Genomic DNA, 25,743 nt, shown 5'->3' with positions numbered 1-25,743 from the left:
TTTAGACGCCGGCGGCTGTTGGTTGACAGTTCAATGCGGTAACCTTTCTCACAGACAAAGACGTATGCATGAATGTTCTAACTTAAATAACACAAAAACCTTCTAATCGTACTCTTTTATAATGGTGATTACAGAATGGAGGCAGTGCGTTTAGCAAAGGAAGTCTTTCTTTGTTTTTTGTTATCTCAGAAAACACCTGAAGCTCTAAGGTTGTAGAAGTATATTAGATTAAAAGCAATGTTAGGATTAACACAAGCACACAAGCTAATACTCTAAAAACTCGACAAGAGTAACTAGAGATAGAAGCATACATTTTGAAAAATGTAATACATTACGAGGTACAGGGGAGTACTAAGGCGGTAGCTTTGGAAACTTCACCTCTGAGCGGGTCAGAAGGGGATTAAAGTTTGATTACAAAACGAAGACACTGGTTTCATGAACCATACACTGCTCTAGATATCGTCTTATATAGAACAGAAGTTTAAGATTACCTGTCATTATTATTTGAAATAAACTGAATAGATTTAATCTATAAAGCATGGTTTACTTTTCTTAATACTGCACATCCTATGCGTCATAAGATTACTAACTGAAATATTGGGTCTGACGTATAGTAAGTAATTGTGCCCTTGAAAGTAGGAAGGCCTCATGCGGATACGGAAATTAAAAGTCGTACGCGCGTAAAAACGACGGCCTGGGGAAATAGAGCTATTTGTATTACGCTCAACTATGTGAGTTAAAGCAGTACAGAACTTTTAAAGAAAAGCTAAGAAAATAAGCCATTATTTATAACAGATGATGAGTCTGTAGATATTTTAAGAATTTGGAACCCAACAAAATTAATAAAACACTGCTTTTTACCCGACTGCCAAGGAGGGTTATGTTTTACATTATGTAGGTCACCAAGCAGACCTATCCAATATCTTATAGGACTTATCAAAAATCAAATCTAAAATAGGGTCTGCTAAAGTACGTACCCTCCGTTTCTCTCACGTTTCGCCGAAACTCCAATAACATTGGTTTCTTTTATATATTCGTACGTTTCTCATGCCGTTATTCGAGTCAGATTTGTGTATATTATTTTACATGGCTGGAGTGGAAAGCCGGTACACCACCGAGTGTAATCCTGTCTGCTAGGGGATTGGAAGTGTAATCTCAGCCGCGGGCTAGAGTTGCTCTGTTCCGAATATGACGTAATACCGAATACGTTGAACTGTATCGATAAACTCGAATTTTCAATGTAGGATTTCAATACGCTGCACGAGATGTATGCAAATAATCGAAAAATGTGATATACCTAGATTAAATGCAGCTTAAATAAAAAGTACTTTCCATTGTTTTACAATACAAAGGGAAAACGTGCAGTGTAAAAGTGATAACGTAATAAAAAGATACCTACTTGGCCACTTTAGGACTGCAATCGAGAGAAGCGAGATTCCTTATAAAACCAATACCACTGATGCTAATATAACCAAACATTTAACCGAATGAGTTTCTATGAAGTTTCCAATTTATGCTAAGCTGAACTTGCAGCACAACGATAATAAACTATGTTAATACGAAGTAGCTTATCAGGAGGAGCCGTGAGGAGAAGTGGGCTAATGTAGCCCCACACGCGATGCACCCGGAGTGCAGTGTTTTACCAGCAATTAGCGTTGTTTGTGCACCCAGTTTAACTTTCAACTTCAGGTGCATTTAGATACTGAATTGCTAAGTGACTTCAGTTTTTGGATTTGTTTTTGTTGTACGTGAGAGTGAAAACTATTAACTATTTTGAGATGAAGTTGACATAAGTCTGGCCAACATTGCGTTTGCAGAGTTTACGTGACTGAAAGTCTGGGACAGATCCGTTAAATGTCTTTCGAGTAGGCAGTATTTTGTTATTAGGTTTACATTTCAATATGTGTAATTATTGTTCCAATAAATTATTCACTCTCATTAATATTCTACGTTATTAGTTCAATATTTTTAGTTGATTCCACGTGTCTCCAAATGTCTACTTTTCCGTCGCCATGGCTTCATAATTTGGCGGCAATCACGCCTCATTCCAAATTTAAATCTTTTGACGTTAGTTTTAAAGTGTTTCCAGCTAGTGACAAGTGAGTATCGATCGTTTCTCCAAGTAGGTTGTCCAATTAGCTTCAAGGTTTCTCGTCATCAAGAGGCGCGTTGTCGGATTCCTGTCTGAGGATTAGAAGGCACGTGCTCTGTAATGAGCTGTTTACCTAGAGGGGGAGGTACGCACTTCGTTAAGAGTAAGACTGTTTCTTTTTATGTGGAGGGACTCTTTGAAGGTTTTCAAGTTCTTATTTGTATAAAGTGTATTCGTTTCTTTGTGTTTTGGATTTTAGTAAAGCTGCTAGGTACGATTGAGCTGATATTAATGAATAAACTTTCGATTAAGTGTCTCGTATTTAATTATTAGGTTATCATGAGGTTAAGTCCAGAGCTTTATAATGTCGACCACCCACAATACGCAGATAACGCGTGATTCAATAATGTTATCACTTTAAACTGCATCGAATCACAACATAACTACCTGCTCCTATCCCTACCCTAATTACATAGCATTTATATCCCTTATTACACTTTATTCGCGAGCGCAGTAACATCCCACCCTACCTATCTAAAATCATAAAAATTATCTTCCAAAACTAAAACAAGCTCCACGAAATATACCGCCAAAAACACATCAGCCTAGCAGTGAGAACCCAATTCATTACCATAGCAAAACAGCCTACAAACCCCGCGTAATGATGCAGGTATGAGCAGGTATGCCAGAGACCGAAGGGCTCTCGTATTTAGCGCTCTGAGGGTTGCTTTGACGGCCCTCTCCAACCCAGCCGTGCTATGAGCAACACGGAATTTGTGCACGTTTGTGTTATGTTTGTGATTGTTTATGGTTCTAGGTACATTGGGTGTATTGTTTAAGTAGTGCTGTGTAATACTGCTTGATTTTACGGAGGTGTGTATTAAGAATTAGCGTTGAACTTATTTGATTACCTCTTAATAAAAGAATCGTTACCTGTGATAAAACACAATCAATATATTATTTCGGTTCGGTAAACGATTGAACTAAGAAAATCTCAGTATTCCATTATTTCTTCATATTTTAAAATAACACCTGGTAATACTCCAGCTATCAAAAACACAACTGGTTTAAATATCTGCACAGTATGAAGTATCTCACCATGCACTCATATGTTTGTAAACACAACCGCGGCCATACGCTTGCAATAATCATTTTCATCAGCGGAATAACAACATGACGATAAGTTACCAATTCTTATTATTTTGCATTCGTATTTAGCTGAGGTTTTATTGCTGCTACACGTATACACATGCTGCCTGAGATCTAGGACGCATGTTTAATATTTAATTTTAAAATTCGAATTCAGAATAGTACAGTGCGCTCAGTATATACTTGACAGTTCAGTGAAGATTGGGATTTGCTGTCATTAAGGTTAAATTCAAAGGGTCAAGAGTGAAAAGTATTCCTTGCTATCAAGTAAAAGTTTTATGGAAGATAAAAGAAAGAATATAGACATAGGCACCAGACTGACGTAAGATCAATCAAGTGCGAAGGTTTTCAACTGACAATAAAAATTGTGCCAAAACAAATAGCAAAAGAAGAGATGGTAAATATGCCAAGGTTTAATCCTAGGACACATAGATTCATGCATCGTGGAGGAATGCCAACAGACTTAGCCTTGAGCTACATTCTACAACTTATGGAAGACAAGTTACATCGGGGAACTTAATTGCTATGTCTCTTGATATTGGTTTGGTATCATTTATAATAATAAATGTAATAATAACGTAGTGATATTAATTGGATTGATCTTCTAAGAAAATCTGTGTTGCCATCCCTTTGGCTTAAAATAATTGTGAAATTTTCACTCCAAGGCGTCTGTAAATACCAAAAACATATAATTTATATCCTCATCAGTACAATCTGATTACTAAATTACATTCCGTTTTCGTTTACTTTCATGTCGTTTCGTTCGTGGATGTTACAGAAAATTTAATTTTGAAAATTACTTGCCGCAAGTCACGCGATTTCCATCGCTAAACCGAGAGAAGGAAATATTAGAAATTATCCTGTTTTTAGATGTTTAACGCCATAAAAACAATAATTGACTCTAACCTTTAAATATAATCTCAGTCATTAACAGTGGTCACAACGAAAATAATTTATTAGGCCATTTTCCTAATAGTTACAGCATGTTCGTAAGTGTTGTATCATTTATGAGGTCATATACTTCAGCCAATTTATTAATCACTAACATATACGGCCACTGCTTCATAAAATTAGTGGAGCTACTAAAATATTAACTAGCCTGGCGCCCTGGTTTACTTGGGTTCGCTGGAAATACGCGGCCGTTACTCATCTGTAGCTAGAATGTCAACGATGTCAGTTTGAGTTATTTTTCAGCTTTAAAACGCCTTTCTGTTTTAAAGGCTAGTCATAGTTCAAGCCAAGCAATGTTAATGTAAATCATAAGTTTGCATAAAATTAGGCTTATTCAGCGCGCGTTTTTGAAAATCCTTATCTTCTTCAACATCCTCAAAATAAGCAAAAAAATCGTGCATGACCCAGTCTTGAAAAAAGCCTTAGGTAAGAATCCTTGCGCATATCAAAGAAACCTTTTGAAAACATAAAGTGCTATCGAAAGCAATTCGCTCACAAACCGCAACAGACGGCCAGACAAGACTCCAGCGAATAATCGGACGAAACGGAATGAGAACGTACCGCAACCAATTCATTTCTACACATCAAAAATTTCCTTCCACCCTGTGGGAAAGAGGTGAGAACATTGTCTAACTCCCTCCGACACTGCAATGTAGGTCGCAGGAATATTCTGACAAGACAATTGTGTGCGAACACTCCAGTTCTGAATTCAGTTCTGATGTTTGAAGACGGATGAAGTAATAATATTGAAGATTCAAGAACTTCATGTTACGCCTCAAAATATAGAGCTCTATTCAATTGCGACTCTTTTATCCATTTGTTGATTCAGAAATAATAGTAATCAAATGAGGTCTCCCAATAAAGTTGGCAGGGAAAGACCATTTCGGTTTATGAAAGTGAATGTGCTGCGATTAATACCTACATAAAAATGTTTTGATTCTCAGCTTAAATTAAAAGTTTCTTTGCTACTACACCAAGCAAGGCCAGAAAGCTCATTATCTTTGCCTGAAAGCTTAGCATGTAAAACTGTAATACACAACGCTAATCGATAAACATCCCGATTGAAAACCACCACAGATTCTAGAACAAAGTCACAATAACGGAAGAGCAAACTTGCAATATTGCATCCCCGGCGGGCGATGTTTGATGCAACATGCTTGATACCAAACTTGCACATGTCCAACTTGAGAACACTTGCCTGCTCTACTTACTATGTTCTTAGATAAGTACATTATATCACTATCTAGGTGATGCAAGCATCTGTCACATACAAACTTTTCTCTGATAACCCACTTCTAATATTCAAATTAAATTAATATCCCTTTGAATATGGTTGCCGCAAGCATCTGTCACATACAAACTTTTCTCTGATAACCCACTTCTAATATTCAAATTAAATTAATATCCCTTTGAATATGGTTGCCAACTTTCAAAAGTTTTACAAACGATTCATATTTACGCGCAACAAAGAAAATAAACGAGATACCAATCGTGTACAATATTTGCATCGCGGACATCCAAACGTTATGCATGTCCCTGATATGCACTGAGCTAACAACTACTATTTATTTGTACGGCTCCAGCCGAATTCGATATTAAAAGCAAATATTTGTTCAAATACTTGCTACAGTACACAGAACAGTTTTATTTGAGATGTGACGGAAAATAAAAATGAAACAAATTCCATTTGACATAGTTCAGTCATTTCCCTTTGCGCTCTATGGCAGTGTCAAGTTACTCCGGGCGTACTGTAGTCGCGTTTAATAATAGTGTTGTGTTCAAGCAGCGCGGTTATCAGCACACGTGACCGCCGCGGATATGTGCTAATCTTTGCACAAATTGTGATAACGCATTGTCTGCCATTGTTAGTCAGACGTGAATACTGATCGATGTTTTTATGCGTGTTGTTGAAATCAATATTTGCCGAACAGGTTTCATGTTTGCACTGCTAACGTAAATACTGGTAATTTACTTTGTGATGCTGAATTTCAATTCAGGTCATTTACAGGTCCCAATATTAAGCATGTAAAATATGGGTTTGGTACAATTTAGTTCAAAATGTGAAGCAATAAAGAACGTACCTAGTTATCAATGAAGTCTTGGAATGTCAAACACCGATCTAAACAACTAGTTAGGTGTCAAACTAATAGCTTCCAATCAGTGGCTCGAACTGTTCAAACGTATTTGTTAAGCAAAGGTGAGATTACTACAGTGTAACTTTATGATTGGGCAGTTAAGTAATATTTATTTAGTCAGCTGCTAACTGGTCGTGACGTGGGCGTGTTTACACTCTGTGGTATTTTAACCTGTAGTTAGCAGAATGTTATCTAACGGCCGTTCTGAGCATTATATGTATCTGTCTGTTGATCTGCTTACTAGAAATAGAATTAGCTCCATACAGTAAGTAAGTAATATCAAATTCCTATCTTTAGAAGGCAAAAATATAGATAAAATATTGGGAATGGATATGAGAATGGAATAATGGAAATTTTTTTTTCTCTATACACAGAGGATCACAGAAGCTTATAAAACTAGACTAGACAGTTCATTGATACCCTAGAATTAGTCTCCAAGCTGTTACGTACAAAAATCTTGAATTCAGTATTTATTTCCATTGCATTTAGTTAAATTACATTGAGAACAGTAGGCAGACTCCATATGTCAAATTTTCTGGCGATCTGGTCATGGGTTTGGAGTAGCGCAATAATTACGTTACCTCCCATTGTGTCATCACTACCGTGTGCATTGAACTATGACTAACAAAGCATAATACTGAACACGGGTCGCTCTTTCAAATCACTATCGAATTTGGATAGTTTGGGTGTGGTCAATTATTGCACACTTCTATTTTGCATCTTTTATCGATTCCGGTTTTTTGAGAAGGAGCAAACTTGATACTTAAGTTATAACCTCGGAGATCTTGATATAAGATAAAGTTCAACGCTGCAAATATGAAAATTGTTCGCGACAGACGCATCCGTGCGCCGCGAGTGCAAAATCATAATGCCTAAGTGTTCGCGTATGCGCGTTACTATTTATACTCTAACAATTTTGTGATGAGGGAAATGAGCAAAAAGTGCCGTGAGCCGCGCCGATGTATGTTCTCACGAGCCTAAACGTATTCTTGTTTCTGATATTCCTGTTTCTCGCCACATCGAAAATACAGTCCACTCGCCCAGACATCCACGAACCAGCGACCGACGGGGCGTCAACGTCTCGAAGCCACCCATAGTTCCTGCTTCTGAGCTACGTCCGTCCCGCACAAAAATTAATACTCATAAACGAATTAAGAGAACTATTTTATCTCGTAGACATATAAGAAAAAAGAAACAATATTAAAAGTATAAGCCTTTCGCCTTGCGTAAAATGTAGTTGGCGCATTATTTATTTATTTTTCATATTGTACGCGGGATGTTTGTTAGTTTGGCTGTAGTAGCACCCAAGTGGAACGTCTGCATAGATAAGTTTTCATTACTTACCTATCTCAGTGTGGTAAACGAGCACTACTTTGGTAACATTGGAAAACGTAGATACCAAGATTGAAAATGATTTTAATTTTTGCGAAATTTCCAGTTTGCGGGCTTTGCATTTATTGCAATATTGTTTTCAATTTCAGGCCGACAGCAATGTTGTAGAGCAAACTGTAATGGCCGCCGCATGGCGTTCGAAATTCGAATGAATCACTAGTGACGTCACGCGCTTGTTAATTCGTGACGAGCAGCGATATGTGATTTAATAAAATAGCAGTTTCGCATCGTTAGCCGTATTAATTAGGAACAATTAGGATGTGATACTGATTCGCTGTATATTGACCTCTATGGTAATAAATGGTGTAGTGGACATGATACTCGTATTAAAACTAGCTAGTCTCTGATGAATAAAGTGTATGGTAATTGGAAATCTCGTAATATTTATTTTATTTGCCTCAATTTGTAATTTCGATCAAGCAATCTGTACAGGTTTATTAGACGGCAAAATTAATTGATATTGCAAAATTAAATTTGACAAAACTTAATTAAATATAGCAAAAGGATCTGAGTTTAATTAAAAATTTAATTATTCGTTATTTTTAACACTTCAAAGCAAAACTAATACCATTTTCTGCAAATAATCTTTTGCGCAGTATTTTTTTTCCAGACAGTCGTCTAATGACTATAAACTAGGAGTATCACTTGACTAAATTGGTGTACTGGATATTTCTAACTTTATTTTTAGCTTCTAATGTAAAACAGCAAGAAAATTACACTACAATTTCGACATCTATCATTATTATATTCGGACGGGGCACTAGCTTGAATTTTCTTCGTGAAAATTCTTGGAAACACTAAAGAGTATTTATATTTCATAGAACAAATCGAATGACCCGCCTTCACCATAATCGGGCAATCGTAATTGCGATCACGATCGACGGTGATTTACGACTCGAGACATTATATGTGGACGAATATAACTGTTACTTTGTATGTATGTTTGTAAATGTCGTCATTGAGCTCTTGTCTTATCGATAACTCCGTAATATGCACGCGGTAAATTACGACACTATTAATTTGTTTTTATTATTCTTTCCTTTTGACATGTCAATGTTATCGATTTAGGTTATTGGGTATTTACAACACGCCATTGGTGTGATCGATCGAATAGAGAATAAGAGCATTGTTATCATGTTTTTTCACACAGAGATACTGTGAAAATGGTTACATAGTGCAAGTTTTCAGGCTGATTGTCATAGCAACAGCATCCTGTTTTACTTTCAGGAAAGATAACCCCTTCTCTAAAGTTACAAACTTGGTGCACATTAAATTACCTAATCCAGCTGAGCTGCACAAACTCCAACTTTGCCATAACTTGTTATTTTAGTTCAAAAAATATATAGTAACGGTCGAAATCAAGATGGCGGAATAGCCGAGCTGTCACAATTGTAATTCAGCGCAGAATCCCGGTAATCCTCGGCAGCCATGTACAAATCCTGTCGGACAGTCGCCACTACAGCCAGATTAATTATGATACAGAAACTGACATAGGTTATTGATGACTAGCTTAGTTTGCAGGTAGTGGACAACTGGACACATGCGTCGTGACGAATTGCCTGTCTCCAGATATATGGAGAGATGTTACAGAATTCTCTGACTGCTTGTAGGAATAACGCTTGTTAACTTTTTTAGAAATCGATTGTAATTAATGCTTGAGAAGCCCTTGTAATACTACTAGCGAGTTCTATAAAATGAAATACGTCAAGCAAATTGGAAGACAAAAACAATGACAAGATACGGTTTTTGCTATAGAAAAGGTAGGAACTACTGCTTGCTCCTAAATGATTAAAATATATTTTCCTCTACCTACTACTTGAAAAATCAAGAAAATGTGTTCAAAAATTATAAAGTAAAAAAAACCCCCGACCCAAAAAAAGTACGCAATTATTATGACAAAATGTTATAAACGATAAACCCTATAAAAAGCAAAAAATAACTTTAAACACTACGTAAGTACCAACTAAAGCATGTCAGACTAAACAAAATTTTGACGTGTCGGGGGACGTCGAACTTATAACACCCCGTCGTTTTTGCGTCTGGGTTTAAAAAGGGAATATGTAATTTTAGATGGTATTAAAATTTCTGCACGCTGCCGCGTGATCGATATTACTACCTATGCCATTATAACATTATTATAACATAACAAAAACCAACCAGTTATAAATAACACAACTATTTCCTTAACACATCGTTCATTGAATAGGTACTACAATTAAATACGACACGATTAATACGTTTTGATATCAAAACCTACAAATCATAAAACGATGAAGGGAACGCGAAAGCAACTAGTCTGTCTGTCGGGCCTTAATTAAATGAATCACTAGCACAAGTCCGAGATAACAATGAACAAATCCAATTCCCCTGTAATTACTTATCTCGGGAGAGCAGAAGATAATGAGCGCTCGTGGCGCGTGGGCCACATCGCTACGAGAACACTGGCGACCAAGGAGATGTATCACTCTGTGGAACGGAACAGATATATAATAGCTCTTGAGTGACGCACACCACTAGTGCTGACGTTTTGTTTTCCAACAGATCGAAACGATTTTTAATATTAATTAATAATTTCAAAAGTTTCAATCATATGCCAAGTACGTAGTTATTGTATTCTCTTTGCATATGCATAAAATCCTCCTGGATGCCACGGCTTACTTATAATGAGCTGTTAGGCATTTCCAATTTATTTCAGGTTATATGAAGCTGAAGCTACTGTAATCCGATAATGCTTAGCTCGGTGATAAAAACGCTTTACCTACTCATTTATTTTCCCGCTGATTTGCCCCCAGCGAGGTTTTACACAGAGATGCGGCTAAAATATTTATCAACGCTATGCAGCGGGAGATAACCGCGATATACCAACAACTGTTATCGCAGAATTTACTACCTACATATTGGCAAACCATACAACCAGAATGCATCTAACCACATCTAACGTTACTTTTTAACGTTATTCCTTTTTCATTCTACTATCTTTATAATCCTTTGTTGATAATATTCAGCCTTCGTTCATTTTCAATTTCATCGAAACAAATTGCAAAATTTTCTTCTCAAGGACGGAGCGAATAGCATTTAATTTCAGAATATTCAGTGAGTCAGGCTTGAGTAGGTACCACCTGCTTACTACCTAATCGATTCATATTCATAACAAATTATTTATAGAGCATTTATTTTTTCTTTAAGCCTCGTTTTAATCAATTATTGAGAAGATAAATCTAACACTGAGTCACGGATCTAAGGCTGTGTAGCGGTCGCATCCAGCTGTGAACTCATGTTTGCTTACATCATACTGCATTAAAAATAAATAGCGACGTGCTCGGAGTGACATTGTTTTCCTTTTATCTCTGCTACTAAACATTCTACACGATATTCAATTTAATACGTGTAAATACGTAGCCAGCAGCTACCTAGTTACTTACTTCTATATGTATCTGTGTATCATTATAAAAGATTTGTTTCCTTTGTCAGAAATTCCATTACTGCAATACATTCGTTTATCTGAGGATATTCCTGCGAAAATATTTTCCCCTTTAAATCTGTAATTTTCGAGAGAACAATGGCCTGTGCAGGCTTTCGCACTTATTTTCACCGGACAATGGTGAAAAGGAAAACCAACAACATCCGAGCAAATATTGCGAGGGCGACTAAATACACCTAAAACAATTCGCTGACTCACCCGAGTTACACAAAAACTTCCCAATATTCTCACGCAGTTCAGAGGAAAGAATTAGACAACTAGAAATTGTTTCTTTCATGGATAACCGCAAAACCCACGCAAATTGGCTCGTTCCGCAAATTCGGGAAAAGAAAGGGCAAAGTTTTAAAAGCATACCGCTGTTCAAATTCGGAGTTTTCAATGGAGAACGATCACAAATAAATGTTTGTTTTGTTGTAATTTACTATTTAGGAGTTTGCTCATTAACTTTGCTCGGCGGCTGGCGGAATTTGCACGAGGGCCCAGATGGGCCAAGGTGCTTTAGACATAACTTTTCACAATAAGTAAACTTGGAAGGGAAATAGAAGCGAACATAACGAACTTCGCTTACGGTCGCTTGTCGTTTATTATAAGTTTCTTTCTACTTTTACGTTATATCGATCATTAACAGTATCCGTGTGGGCCATTCAGACCTTGACATGGAAATGTTTAACTTTCCTGGATTGCAGGAAGTTATCGTTGTTATGAAAAAATATTTTTTTGTGTGAGCCGTTTTTGTAGGAACCTTCGATAACACCTTAAATTGTTTCTAGGGTAAGGCGAAATGAGAAAAGCCTTTTTTGGACTCTCCAAATGGTTTTCTACGTTTTTTTACCTTGCTATCTGCAAAATATCAGAACGGGTAGTTGGTACTTGTGCATTTTTATAGAGAGTCATACGACAAAGGGCAAAGGTATTATTATGTGCAAGCGTTTATCTTATCTGTTATCAGTTCAATATTATGATCGCTATTCACCGCCTACGGGCACAGGTGCTCCACTGATCAGTAATCAGACGAAAAATATTATTTGCCAGTATGATACAAACTAGGTATTAAATCTTATTAGATTGTGACCACAGGGAGCCTATTGCTATAGCCAAATGAAGAGCCTAATGTCAAAGCTGCTTTGACGCAAGCTAATAATTATAATATCGGCAATCTCAATAATTTTGGGAAAGTTGCTTTGTAAGAAACCACGAAATGTATCCAAGACTATCACATAAGTCGTGGAACACACTATCCTGGATGCAGAAATGTGAACGCGGTGCAGCAGCGAGTGGAATTGTTGTGGCTAGGATTGTTTTGACAGGTTGGCCGTCGATGGCGGAGACTGGTCGGCGTGCGGCGTGCGTACAGTTTACACAACAGAGGCTGCACGCTGGCAGCCGCGCGCTCAGGTGAGTCGTGTTACCGGCACTCGAGCGTAGTCGCCCCTCTCCGCAAGCCCGCGCTGCTCGCGTGCCGCTCATCGCCATTATCTGCGGGACCTTGGGCCGCGCCGCGCGATAAAACCACTTACCTTTTTGATTTGGAAGTGGTCGGGGCGCAGAGTCTCCTGGATCTCCTGCTCGGTGCCTCGCGGAGCCGCCTGCACCGAGCTGCGGAACCCGTCGAGCACCCCCTTGAACGTGAACTTCTTCATCGCGGATAACCGAGTAGCGGGTCCTTTGTCCGAAGGCCGCTCGCGCCGGCCGCGGCTACATCACAGCCGTCCGCCGCGGACAGCGAGCCGGTTTTGGCGGAAGGAAGGTCGGTCGCTCCCGCGCTACACTTGGTCGCTACTGCGCAGGGCCGCCCGGGGCCGCCGCCGACGCCGACACGCGCCCGCCACGCCGACGATCGACGAAAACTAGGCGAGGCACCGCCTCCGGAATGTACAGCAATGCGGCTTCACTGACGGATCGATAGCCGGGACAGCACAGCAGTGTACACACGCGCACTGGCGACACGCTGTCAGCGAGGCCGCCGCGGACTGGCCGGAAAGAGCACGACACGACCGATCGATGTGCTCGGCCGCGCTCAGAAAAGAGATGAACACATATTGCGCATGTAGGCGCGCCTTGCGGAAGAAAAATTTCACAGCTGATAGCCAACTAGTTCCGCACGGCACCGCAGGGTGGCGCTCGTTAGAAAACAACGTGTGTGCATTGAAGTGACAATATAGATCTGTCAAATGTCAAACCGGTTTGGGCAATATCGGCTGTCAAAATAGTTCAATCTTTGGAAATTCTACAATAAACTTCATATTATCGGTGATTTTCGGGCTGCAATTACAGTAAAAATGTCGTTCAAAGTGATAGCTAGGTGTTTCAATACGCTGACATATGTCGGAAGCTACCAGAAGATCAGAGGCAGACCATACAGGTGTAGTGTTTACATTATCATTTTTTGTGTATTTATAAACAGTAATATAATGATTTCGTTAACCAGGTTATGACAAAAAACATTTTCGGCAATAAGCACACTCGCACTCAGTTATGCAGTTTCAAATGTAAAGTAACTAACATGGAAACAATAAGTTTTAGTGTGTGTGAATGGCGTACGTGATCGATTGATAGTTGAGTCATATATCTTGTGAATTATGGTCTTGTTGTGATATTTGTACTTCACGGCAAAAGTAACTGCTACCGATACTATAACTGAAAGACTTCTGTTATTACAAACTACTTCATTTTATATAAACATCCAAAAATAAGGGACCTGTTGATCAGGCATAAGATGTAGGGGTTCTTTTGATTTATAATACTGTTAATATATATTACTGTATATTACTGCTCATATTTTGGTAGAAAATGTATGACTTCAGACTTAATCTGGAAGATAAGAAATGTAGGTCAACACCATTTGTAACACTGTCATGGTAAACTTAAATAAACAACACACTTCAGACATTAATACTAAACAGGTATTGAAAACAACAATAGTAAGAATAGAGCTAACAGTAAATGACAGGTAAAATAAATAAATCAGACTAAAATGTGCAAATAAACTTAGCATAAATATTGAACACCAACCTTCATAGACATAGTTCAGCAACCATAAAGTAACTACAACCTCTTTGATGCTATAATCCAAAACAATCTTCCAGATTATACTGTGCAGCAATACTTGGCTCGGGCTATGTAGCATACAATCAGTTCAAACAGAACCAGGCTGAAATGAAGGAAATCATGCAGCTGAAGAACTACATGGCTGAACCCATCACTCCCAAGGATCAACTGGAGAAAAACATGGATGATATGAAGACACAGATGGAGTTGCTTATCATGAGGATACAGGCGGAGTTCTGTCGCGCCTTAGAACAGGAGGAAGACCGGGTAAGGAGATAAAGGAACAAGGAAAAAATATATTTAATTGTGCTTCAAGTAAATTGTTGTTCATTCAATATTGATGGGTCATACTTAGATTGCTTTTATCAGAGATCATACTATTTATTTTTGTTATTTTGAATGTCAGCATGATAGCTAAAAATAATTATTAATAGATTCAATATTGATAAGAAATTTACATTAATTTGTATTTGTAATAGTGATACAATGCTCATATTGTCATCTCTATGCACTCAATACATACATAAATTAATTATTTTCTTGTAGGCATGGGAGGATGAGAAAACAGCCGATGAATATGATTTTGAAAATGATGTATTTTTAATATCTCCGGTACGAAACCATGAATTATTTTTGTTTTATCCATGGCAGATTTAACTGTGAACATAATTAACAACATAAATAATAATAAAAAAAGTACTCTTTGAGTTGGTATAAACTTAGTCTTGAAACCATTCCCATTTTTGAGCCTTTTTATTATTATTAGGAGCATAATATCATTCTTGAATTTATATTTAAGATTGGTAAGGTCATCACACTACCATTAACATTCATCTTTGAGGTCTTTGGGTCAATCCCTTTGGTATATCTTTTCTCCTCCTTTCATCCTCATTATTACCTGAAACTGGAATTCCGATCCACGCGTCTGTCACGTGCGGCTGACGGTCGACAGTAGTCGACTTCCATACTACGACTATTGACGCAAAGGAGTTGATATGGCACGCGACGAATGCGTTGGTGGGAAACCCAGCAATAGTCGCATGATTTTCATCCCTCCTTGATACATCAGCAAAAAAACTATGGGTGTTCCTGATACCTGACTGAATGATGTAGTTTCCTAGTTATTAATTTCAGGTTATGAAAATGTTTTTTTTACTAACCATCATCAACAACTTTCTTGCACCAGGAAGCAAAATTCAAAGTGGACAGGTGGCTTCGTAAGGAAGGAGGAGGAGGCATCACTTGCGTGCTGCAAGACGGACGCGTCTTCGAAAAGGCAGGCGTCAACATATCCGTGGTGTCTGGCACTCTTCCTCCGGCGGCAGTTCAGCAAATGAGGAGTAGGTGAGTGTCATAAAGAACAAAATGACGAGCGAAGATGTGTTACCGAAAATCTCGTCAGAAAATAGCGTAAAATACGGGAAACGAGTCATCTCTGCTCGTATTTCCTACCTCCAAGTTGAGGGTGCTTTAACAAGAGCAACAGCCAAAATTTCTTCATCAGAAATCTACGAAGCTACATAATGATTCTGATTGTATCCCCTAGGTAACTCAATTTCTGCCTATTTTGTGTTATGCAGACGAAAGACTTGACTATGCAAAAGCGTCTTTAGGAATCATCTTTGCGCAAGATTATTAATATTCTTGCAAAAAAACAGAAATCGCTGCCCATAACACTTTTTAATTTAAACTAGACATCCAACTCAAGAACCTAATTAAAATCCTATAATTTACGACCGATCGACGTGTGAAAATAAATAAGTAGTTAAACATGCACTTGTTGCTTCAGCATCGTATCTTATCGGTCTTGCTCCTGATCTGTATTGGCGCTGATCGTGACAGATGAGAGGAAATGATTCAGCTCAGTTTGTACTAAAGATACCGTGATTTATTGCATCCAGTGCAGCGTTAATCTGTAGGAAGTTAATTGCTCTTAAATCTCGGATTTGTTATAAGAACTTTTTTGTCTAATTAGTTTTTAATGAGTCTGTAACACGCAACCATTACATTCTTCGCTCCCCAATTAAGCGGTCTGTTTCATCGAAAATATAGTCTACTAAAATACTGTCTTTTCCTTCAGACATTTTTATCAACGAACGTATTCTACACGAGTTGTAAATGGCCTGATAATATTACGTTATCACAACGGCTCACAGAAAAGGTCAAAATTCAGTATTTTTATTTCAATCAAAGTATGATTGCGTATCTTTAGCTAAGCTACCTAATATTTGAGTACTATGTAATATATGACTTGTAAATAATACGAAAAGGTCGCCTGTCAGATACCAGCGATAAGATCGATGATATGCATAGGTACTCTCGAACTCAACTGTTACTCGAAATTTTGTAACTTCAACACCTGAAAGATACTCATTCCTATTTTATAACCGTACAAAGGGACATAGGGGCAGAAAAAGCGACTTTGTTTTATACTATGTAGTGATATATTTTGTGCAGGGGTAAAAAGCTTGAAAACTCTGAGCTGCCGTTCTTCGCGGCGGGGGTCAGCGCCGTCATCCACCCTCGCAACCCCATGGTGCCCACCATACACTTCAACTACCGGTACTTTGAGGTCACAGATAAAGATGGTGAGTTACTGTTGCTATATTATAGAAATGATAAGTTTTTTTCATAATATTGCCAGTTATTCAGTTGCTCATAATTTCATTTTTCGTAAGTCACAGTAAAATAACTTCCTACTGCTTAGTTTTTTTATTAATTCATTAATAAAATTAATGCTCACTTTGCACCTTCTCTGTCAGTGAGGATGCCTATGTGATGCACTGAGACAGAAAATTGCTGCACACAAAATTCAAACCTGTTAAATTTAGCGTCAGTTCATTGTTCCTTAATAAGGACCAAATAGAACCTCTGTATATTAAACTAATTGTCTGTCTTGTAGGTGTCCAATGGTGGTTCGGCGGCGGCACGGACCTGACACCATACTACCTGAACGAGGAAGACGCGGTGCACTTCCATCTGACACTCAAACACGCCTGCGACATGCATGATGAAACATACTATGATAAGTAAGTTACAACTTATTACTACCAGAGTAGCAATATTGCCTTAATATTTTTCCGGGATATTTTCTACAAGTTAAATAATTTCTACTACATAATGGTAGAAAAAAACATCACTTAATTGGCAACCCTAAAAGCGTTAAAAATTACCCGGTCCATTGGTTAGCATGTTTAAATACCATTTCGTGTTACTTCCTCACTTAATAAGATAATTATAGTAACAGCGTGAACAGAATTCCTAATTGAATTGGCTGTGTAACGGTTTTTGCTGAAGTTTTGCTTTTAATTGTTAGATTCAAGAAGTGGTGCGACGATTACTTCTACATTCCCCACCGAGGCGAGCGGCGCGGCGTCGGCGGCATCTTTTTCGATGACATAGACTCGCCCAATCAACAAGAAGCATTTAAATTCGTCAGATCCTGCGCTGAAGCTGTCATTCCTAGCTATCTACCTATCGGTAAGACCAACATTGCTGGACCTACTTGTTATACATATTTTTATCATACATTTTATGTTGTAAATATGGTACATTGGTCTGTTTGTGCAACGACTGGTCCGTTTTCGATAAAATTTGGTTTAGAGATCCCTGAAAATGCCTTAAATATATTATATTATGTTTGTATGCAGAACCAGTAAAATTTTTATAAGGAAAGTGCAGAAGCAACATAACAATATAATTTTTTCGTTTTTACCGAGATTATAATACCAGTTTTATTTATTAAATTAATACACAGCTTAAAAATATAACGTAAACTTTTCTTTTTATCCAGTAAAAAAACACAAAGAGGACGCATACGGCTACTACGAGCGCCAGTGGCAGCTGCTCCGGAGAGGCCGCTACGTGGAGTTCAACCTCATGTATGATCGCGGCACCAAGTTCGGGCTGCACACGCCGCAGGCGCGCTACGAGTCCATACTCATGTCGCTGCCACTTAATGCTGTTAGTATTTGTGGGCCTTTAGATTATAATACAGAAGTCTGTTAAAACTGTGGTTCTTGTAGAAATTACCTAAATATCGTTCCCGGTCCCGGCTTATTTTTTGTTATGGCAAGGGTCAAGAGTGTTGCCAATTTTGAAATGAATTAACCATGATTTGCTGATTGATTCGCAGGAAACCATTTCATAACATACCTCTTGAAGAATTTAGTACTAGTTCTTAATCGTGCATATTGTCTCTGTTTCAGAAATGGGAATACATGCATGAAACGAAACCAGATTCGCCTGAAGAGAAGCTATTGAAAGTCCTGAAAGAGCCCATCGATTGGTTAAAGACAAAAAAAGAGCGGGCCGCAGCATGAAACATTAAATTAAATGGGTAGTGGGTTCAAGAATCACAGTGTAAACGACGCATCATGTAAAATACTGTTTTATAAATGTTAAATTATACATTATTAAAAAAAATTGTATTTTTCTCTCAAATAATCCTTTGTAAATAAAAACAAACTACAAATCAACGAGGTGATCTACTCCTGGCTGGTCTAACAAAGATGAGCCTTGCGAAGTAATTCGCGAATATACATATAAATCTCGGAACAACTTGATGTTTTCAAATTTCATTAGCACATGGGAGCTACAGTGAAAATGCGTGTAGCAATCGCAAAAAAGTACTGTACGGGGGTGCCCAATCTGAACTATTGTGATAAATACTGACGCAGGCAAAACGAATATGCTAAATAACAATACCTAGATAGAACAACGATAACGCAAGTACCGATAATTTCATAAACCTATGAAAATGTATGGCGCCGCTGCCGAGGTCCGCGACAGTCGCGCGCGGCCGACGAATTTCGTAAGCCGCGCGCGGCATTGTCTTGAAATTAGTAGATTTTGTTCGTCCGTTCCCTCTAGTCGAAGTGCTAATTGATATCCTTGAAGAAGAGGAGGATGACGTGCTGCTGTGGCTGTATTATGAAAATAGATTACCAATCGACACTATCTTTAAAATGTAGAAATGAAGAAGAATACTACCAAATACTGATTCAAAAGCATTTGTATTGTAATGAAAACAAAAGGAAGTTTTGCCGACTAAATAAAAAACAATTAAATTCTGGTTTTACTAAGTTCTATAGATGGTATTAAGTGCTAGACCATGTTGAGATGCGTACGGCCGCGAGCGGCTCACGAAATTCGTCAGCCGCGCGCGACTGTCGCGGACCTCGGCAGCGGTGCCATACATTTTCATAGGTTGACTATTGTCGCGCGCGGCCGACGACTGTCGTAGGCCGCGCGCGGCTGCGTCAGCCGCGACCCACGGAATTCTACCTTAAGCGTCAAGCTGTTATTCCATTGTCGTTTCACGACTGTTTTCGTGTCTTCGCTTGGTAAGCATTATTAATAAGGCGGCCAACCGTCCCGCATTCTGCGGGACCGTCCCGCAATGCTTGACGAAATCCCGTTTTGAAATTATTAGTAAAATAGTCCCGCAAAACGTTGTATGCGTCCCGCATGTCCCGCATCCCTATTTTTCTACCACGCTTCTACACAACACCCACCTGCGCGCACGCTCAACAGTGCAGGAACACAGATTACCTATAATATAATCTCGTTCTCTTTATTTCTACTGAACTCGTGAGGCCTAATGATTTTGAAAATAAGACATTAGTGCACGCTGTGACTCGATATTGATAGGTTAAATTATAGCTTTTTGCTTACGGTTTTTATTTTATCAGTTCCGTCCGATCATTTTTCAATGCCCCCCCCCCCCCTTTTCACGAAAGGTTAAGTCCCGCATTCAGTTTTCGGAAAGTTGGCCGCCTTAATTATTAACACACAAAAGATTAACGCCCGCAAAACGCGCGTTTGTTGGCAGCAGGTACATACACACGTCGCGTTTTACTAATATCCACGAGCCAAGCCAGCAGCAAAACCAGCTTGTTATAACGTTGTTTTAGAATCACATTTTGATCACGCTTAAAAATAACTACTAAATTGGTTGAGGTTTGTAACATCAAATGGCAATACTTAATCACGGCTGTCAAACAAATTGTCACTTTCTCGATGGCTTCAATGTTGTGAACGTGAATTTCTTATTTTCATAATACATATGTGTTTACTCGACAATTTTTATTGCTTTCCGCCGATACAACTACGTCATCGCTACTGTAACATAAATTAGTTCAAGTGACCGATATTACGTCGCGAATTCGAGACGAAATGTTATAAATATGTGGCGCGCGTAACGGATGCATCGTTTCCTACATTCCTTTGCCATAAACGAAACGTAACGTTTGTTTCCTATGTGATGTTATTGCAAATTGGTGGCGGGTAGCTCAGGAAGATGCCTTTCAAGTTGAAGTTGAAGAAGACGCGGCAGTACAATGTAGCGTCGAAGAGTTTGTTCGTGATCAGTGTGGAGCTGCTGGATGGCGGGGTGGCGGACTGCACGCTGTCGGTGGACAGCACCGGGCAAGAGTGCCTGGACAACGTGTGCCAGCGGCAGGCCGTCATGCAGCCGGAGCTGTTCGGCCTGCGCTACGTCAACCGCAGCCAGCAGCCGCGCTGGGTGCAGCTCGAGCGCCCGCTCAAGCGCCAGCTCGAGAAGTACGCGTCCTCGCACCAGCTGTACCTGCGGGTCATGTACTACGTCATATCCGGCACCAGTCTGATCACCGACGAGGTCACGAGGTACCACTACTTCTTGCAACTCAAGAATGATTTGATAGAAGGCAGGATTATCTGTGACTGCCAGCAGGCAGTTGTGCTAGCGTCCTACAGTAGGCAAGCAGAGTATGGTAACCATGACCGGGAAAGGCATACAGTGGAGTATCTCAAGAACCTGCTGACTTTTCCCAAACAAATGCTGGATGGAGGACAGATCATAGATGGGAGTACTTTGGCTGAGACTGGACGGCTGGAATGGCTGACAGAAGCTGTGATTCAGCATCATATGGCTCTGCACAACATGTCACAGGTGAGCATATCTCTTGACCATATACTTTTAAGTCTGAAAACTTGTTTCTCACATAAATTTTGCTATAGAATTGTAAAATATGAGCCAAGCAATAAATACAACAGTAACATGTGTGGTCTCTATAAATAACTGTTCAGTTCAGTCAATCTTATTTATAAACATGAGTCTTAGGAAGCTCACAAACTTGACCTTAGCAACTTGAATAATTCAGAAATCTGTATGTTTGTGTGTCAATAGGCGGTGTACTATAAATAATTTGCAAGCCGACATTGTTTGATGGGTATGTTCCCATCCGATTGTTTCTGTGGGAAACAGTTTCTATGAAGTATTCTGTAATGGCTGTGTGTCATCTATCACTGCTACTATTTATAAACTAGATCTAGCAGAGAGATGTAACAATAAATTTTATAGCATGCTTTTTCATCAGTGTCTGATAAAATTTCTAATTAGAAATCAGTTTCACATAAAATCATCACTTTATAAAATTAATTTTCAGGTAGCAACTTTTAAATATGCAAATGTACAATATATTATTGAAAATAATTTAAGTAGATCAAAATGGAAAGAGTATCAAAAATTCAGCAAGTATATCACATATTAATATTAAATTTGTACAAAATGTTTGCAATGTTCTTACAGAAATATTCAAATTAATGTAACTGGTATTGCTCAAAACATTTCCCACATTCTTTAACTAACAAGAAATACATAATGAAGGAAACCACACAAATTCATCACAGATCACAATCACAAAGTTAACAATACTGTTGTAATCCGTCTGTAACAGAATACAATTATAATCCTATTAAGAAAATTAGTAAAACCATCATGTACTCACTGAGCATACATTATTTATAACTGTATCTATGTTAATGTAATCAGCAGCTTTGCTCAGAACGAAAGGAATTTTTCACAAGGTTTATACATATGTCGGAGGGGTCATCAGGATGGCACTATCGTCCGACATCAGTTAGGGTAATCAAGCAAAGAGATAACTCAAAGAAACTCAAAACTCAAACAAACTAAAAACTCAAACGTTTATTCAAATTAGTCAGAACAAAAGACAGCCCCAAAACGCCCGCCCTTCGCCACTTCCTATGTGTTTTGGCTTGGGGAGAAGAAGTGACGGAACAAACTCCCCAGCAACACATGTCTGTCTGTTAGGTTAGAAGAACCATTACAATACAAAAATTATAAGACACTACAATTAGTTTAGGTACTACAACGCTAGGCAATAACACTAGGTACACTACACGTAACGAAAGGCAGTAACGCGACAACTCCACGAAGACTCGACGAAGCCTCGACCAAGACTCGATCAAGACTGAACCAAGACTGAGCTCCGCGGACGCCACGCTGACCGCCACCACTCTGCCAAGCGCGCCAAAATGTTGTTTCACCGGAAACGCCACCAGAGGGCGCGCTTGCGTGACGTTTAGTGTCCGTACTATTGACAGTCTCCGACACGGCCATCCTGCGTAGACCCACGTCCTCGTGGGTTAATCTGCAACAACACAAACACAACACAGTATGCACAGTACAGCCTCGGCCACTCCTGACCACAACAGTAACTCTCGATCTTTGTTTTACGCTCTTACTTCTCTCAAGGAAATGAAACAAACTTCAAATGGCCTCAATATCAGCTATACCCAGAGCAACCGAGTACTAAACTCTCACAAGCAACAAATCAAACTCTACATTTAATTGGGAAATGATCAATGAAAAGAAAGAAAATAATCGTTTCATTACAATAATTCAGAATCAAAATTAGGAAACTCAAAGTAAAACCGATCACTGCCTCTTACAAGAGACAATAAACTCTAAACTGATAAATTAAAACAAAACATTTAAGCTCTACATGTGACCATGGCTACACTTAGCCCAGTAACCTCCAGTTACTCTTTACTCTTTACTGCGAACCTCACATAGGAACGCCGAGTCTACCCTGGACTCATTGGTTTCCACTGAAACCCGACCTCCGCCAGAGCTGACTGCTTACCGCGTACTCACGGACTACTCACTGAGCAGACGCCGATTTCTACTGAGCTACGGCTACACGACAGCCTCTGGTACGGTCCGATCATCATGCAAACTCAAACACTCCTCAATATCATAACTACTTCGTTCCATCTCAATTTCATCAGTGATACTTTGATTTTCCGGCCTATCAAGTGCGAATTGATTTTTAATTAGAATCAAATTTTATTTTGTGTACAATAAAGAATAATAAGAAAGCATTGATAATTAATAATCTAAAACACAAGTGACAGAATACAAGTCACAAATTATTCCTCAAAATCAGTCACGACTATGGACCAGCTCAATAATTCAAAGTTACAACATTTAATTGGTTATCGTGAAGTTTGTCTGGTCAATTTAATCATTTTCAATGAAATAGAATGCTTTCACCTTGTGTGATGACATGCGATGTCCTGGCCTGTCGCAACTCATACGGCCTCCACGACAAATCCGGGGGAGGATGACGCTCCAAACAGCAACTGCAGCGCACCTCGCCCGCCGCTTGACTAGTAGACCTCGTCCTGTTCTCCAGGCTCGGTTCACCTTAGATTATATCTGTAAAGCTAGAAATAAAAAGTGCTTAGGCAACCGATAAATATTGACAACATATGGGTCAGCAACAAACCTTCTCGTTATGTAAGATAGTAAGACCTACACACATGTTACAGATTTAAAGAATAGCAATCACTATTCAAATGAAGAAACTAGATACATTAAATGCTAAGCACGAAATCAAAGAAAGATCGAATTGCTAGTCAGACTCAACTTGTAAATTACAAAATCATTACAGCTACGGTTGTCATTCACATCTACGCCTTCTACTTGATAGGCTTCACATAACCGTCGTGTCCCTTAACCGAGCTCTCAGCCCATCCTGGCCTCCTAGGGACCACAACCACAACCACAGTGACATGACACCAACTGTACCACAGATTCACACAGGTCTCTTCCTGGTCACCCCGATGCCGTCACACAGGCCAACGGGTCTCTTCCAAGTCACCCCGATACCCATCATAGGTACAGCTTAACACAACGAAATTACAGAGTAGGTGAATGTAACACCTTACCAAAATCTATAGTCTGATGCACAATTCAATCAAATGACGCAAAACTGAAATATTCTAATTTAAGGTTTTAATTGATAAACAGAAACCAAGTCATCCTTGTGACCAAACATAAGGTACACACTTCAGCCATCCTTGTGACAAGTGTTCAACGGCAGTCATCTCTGTGACTTCCAACGTAACAGTCAATCAACCCTGTGATTGAAGCGCAACACACAAGCATACACACATGTCAACCCTGTGAACCTAGCTTTCATCATCTACGATTTCATTAATTAAAAAAAAAAAAACTACCATCATTAATCACACATCAACATCTCAACACATATCGTGATTCTACACAGTGCCTCCATCAAGCACGCAAATCAACATACATAACGCCTCCATCAAGCGCTATCTGGTTTGAGACCAAATAGAACCAAACGATCAGCCGAAACCACCTAATACCACCAGCTATATCTATGCTGGCCGTTTGAAGAGGTTGAGACCGGGCTCTCTGCGGCTCTGAAGGAACGAGACTGCTGCTACAAGGAAAACACCCTAACACCCAATCCTGCCAAAACTCACGTCTTGTGCCTACCATCTACGCAACCGCATGGCTAACCACGAGATAGATGTCGCTTGGAGAGCCGTACGTATCGCGCACATGAACTGCCCAAGGTCCCTGGGCGTGAACCTGGATAGGGCACTGACGTGTAACACCAACTGCGAATATGTCAAAAAAAAAAGGTGAATTCGAGTAACAACGAGTAGTCGCGTTACACAGTGGAAAGTTGCTCGACCTGATTTCATACCACCCGTAGAACGACTCCCATCAGTCATGAATTAGCGTGTCCTGTATGGAAGTCCCTAACAGACTACGTACACCAGTCGGCAGATGCAAGGATAATCTATCTAGGTAAGGCTATGCTGACGACAGCAGATTGCCGCACCACAACCACAAACAATGCTGCCTAATGTGCCCCAACACCTGCAAATTAAAAGATCTTCTTGCCGCCACTGACATTACGTTAACGTCAGAAGCGACATTTACGTGCTCTCCGATGCACGAGTGAACTAATCCTCAATCCCCAGACTAAAGGCTGCTTTGTGAAAGTTTCTAAAACCCACAAAGCGATTTCGTCCCGACCCGGGAATCGAACCCAAGACCTCGTATATAGCAGTCACGCTTGCGACCACTAGGCCAACGAGTCAGTCAAACAGTACAATGTACAATGACAAGCCACAATAAAATTGGATTGATCTCACCATGTTTATCATTCAGGCGTCTCTTAACATCTCTGTGCATAGTGCCTCGTGTATGGTTATGCTGAAATCCGGCGCGCAGTAGAATCCAGGCGTCGCGCTCGCGAACACCACAGCGACGAACTAGCAGACTAGACTCCTTTCACTCGAAGCAGGGGAGGCTCACGGGATTATCACATGCAAAAGAATTTGGAAATCGGTTAATTTTATCACAACATTTTCATAACAACTAT

General features: G+C 39.3%; 3 protein-coding genes across 5 annotated transcripts in view; 2 read left to right on the top strand and 1 right to left on the bottom strand.

Annotated features, from left to right (window-relative positions):
• LOC124633847 (syntaxin-binding protein 5) overlaps positions 1 to 12,840 on the bottom strand; it is a 233,651-nt gene extending 220,811 nt beyond the window's left edge. For both annotated transcript variants that reach the window (XM_047169209.1, XM_047169211.1), the window contains exon 1: positions 12,718 to 12,840. In XM_047169209.1, the coding sequence (XP_047025165.1) occupies positions 12,718 to 12,840 (123 nt within the window). The remainder of the gene's footprint in view (positions 1 to 12,717) is intronic.
• A 588-nt stretch (positions 12,841 to 13,428) lies between these two features.
• Positions 13,429 to 18,685, top strand: LOC124633851 (oxygen-dependent coproporphyrinogen-III oxidase). Of its 2 annotated transcripts, XM_047169216.1 has the most exons (9): positions 13,429 to 13,562; positions 14,287 to 14,515; positions 14,795 to 14,860; positions 15,435 to 15,592; positions 16,706 to 16,836; positions 17,151 to 17,277; positions 17,565 to 17,728; positions 18,042 to 18,211; positions 18,457 to 18,685. In XM_047169216.1, the coding sequence occupies exons 1-9, from the start codon at positions 13,480 to 13,482 to the stop codon at positions 18,568 to 18,570; spliced, it is 1,242 nt and encodes a 413-aa protein (XP_047025172.1). In that variant the 5' UTR covers positions 13,429 to 13,479; the 3' UTR covers positions 18,571 to 18,685. The 2 variants fall into 2 exon arrangements, with proteins under 2 accessions (XP_047025172.1, XP_047025173.1); XM_047169217.1 differs by lacking the exon at positions 14,795 to 14,860 and having other exon boundaries at positions 18,457 to 18,684.
• A 1,556-nt stretch (positions 18,686 to 20,241) lies between these two features.
• Positions 20,242 to 25,743, top strand: part of LOC124633689 (tyrosine-protein phosphatase non-receptor type 21) — a 24,875-nt gene continuing 19,373 nt past the window's right edge. The window contains exon 1 of the mRNA XM_047168992.1: positions 20,242 to 21,182. Coding sequence (XP_047024948.1) covers positions 20,550 to 21,182 — 633 coding nt within the window. The 5' untranslated portion in view covers positions 20,242 to 20,549. The remainder of the gene's footprint in view (positions 21,183 to 25,743) is intronic.

This window comes from Helicoverpa zea, chromosome 10, assembly GCF_022581195.2.
Source record: "Helicoverpa zea isolate HzStark_Cry1AcR chromosome 10, ilHelZeax1.1, whole genome shotgun sequence".
Classification (NCBI taxonomy): domain Eukaryota; kingdom Metazoa; phylum Arthropoda; class Insecta; order Lepidoptera; family Noctuidae; genus Helicoverpa; species Helicoverpa zea.
This window is presented reverse-complemented; position numbering and strand designations above follow the sequence as displayed.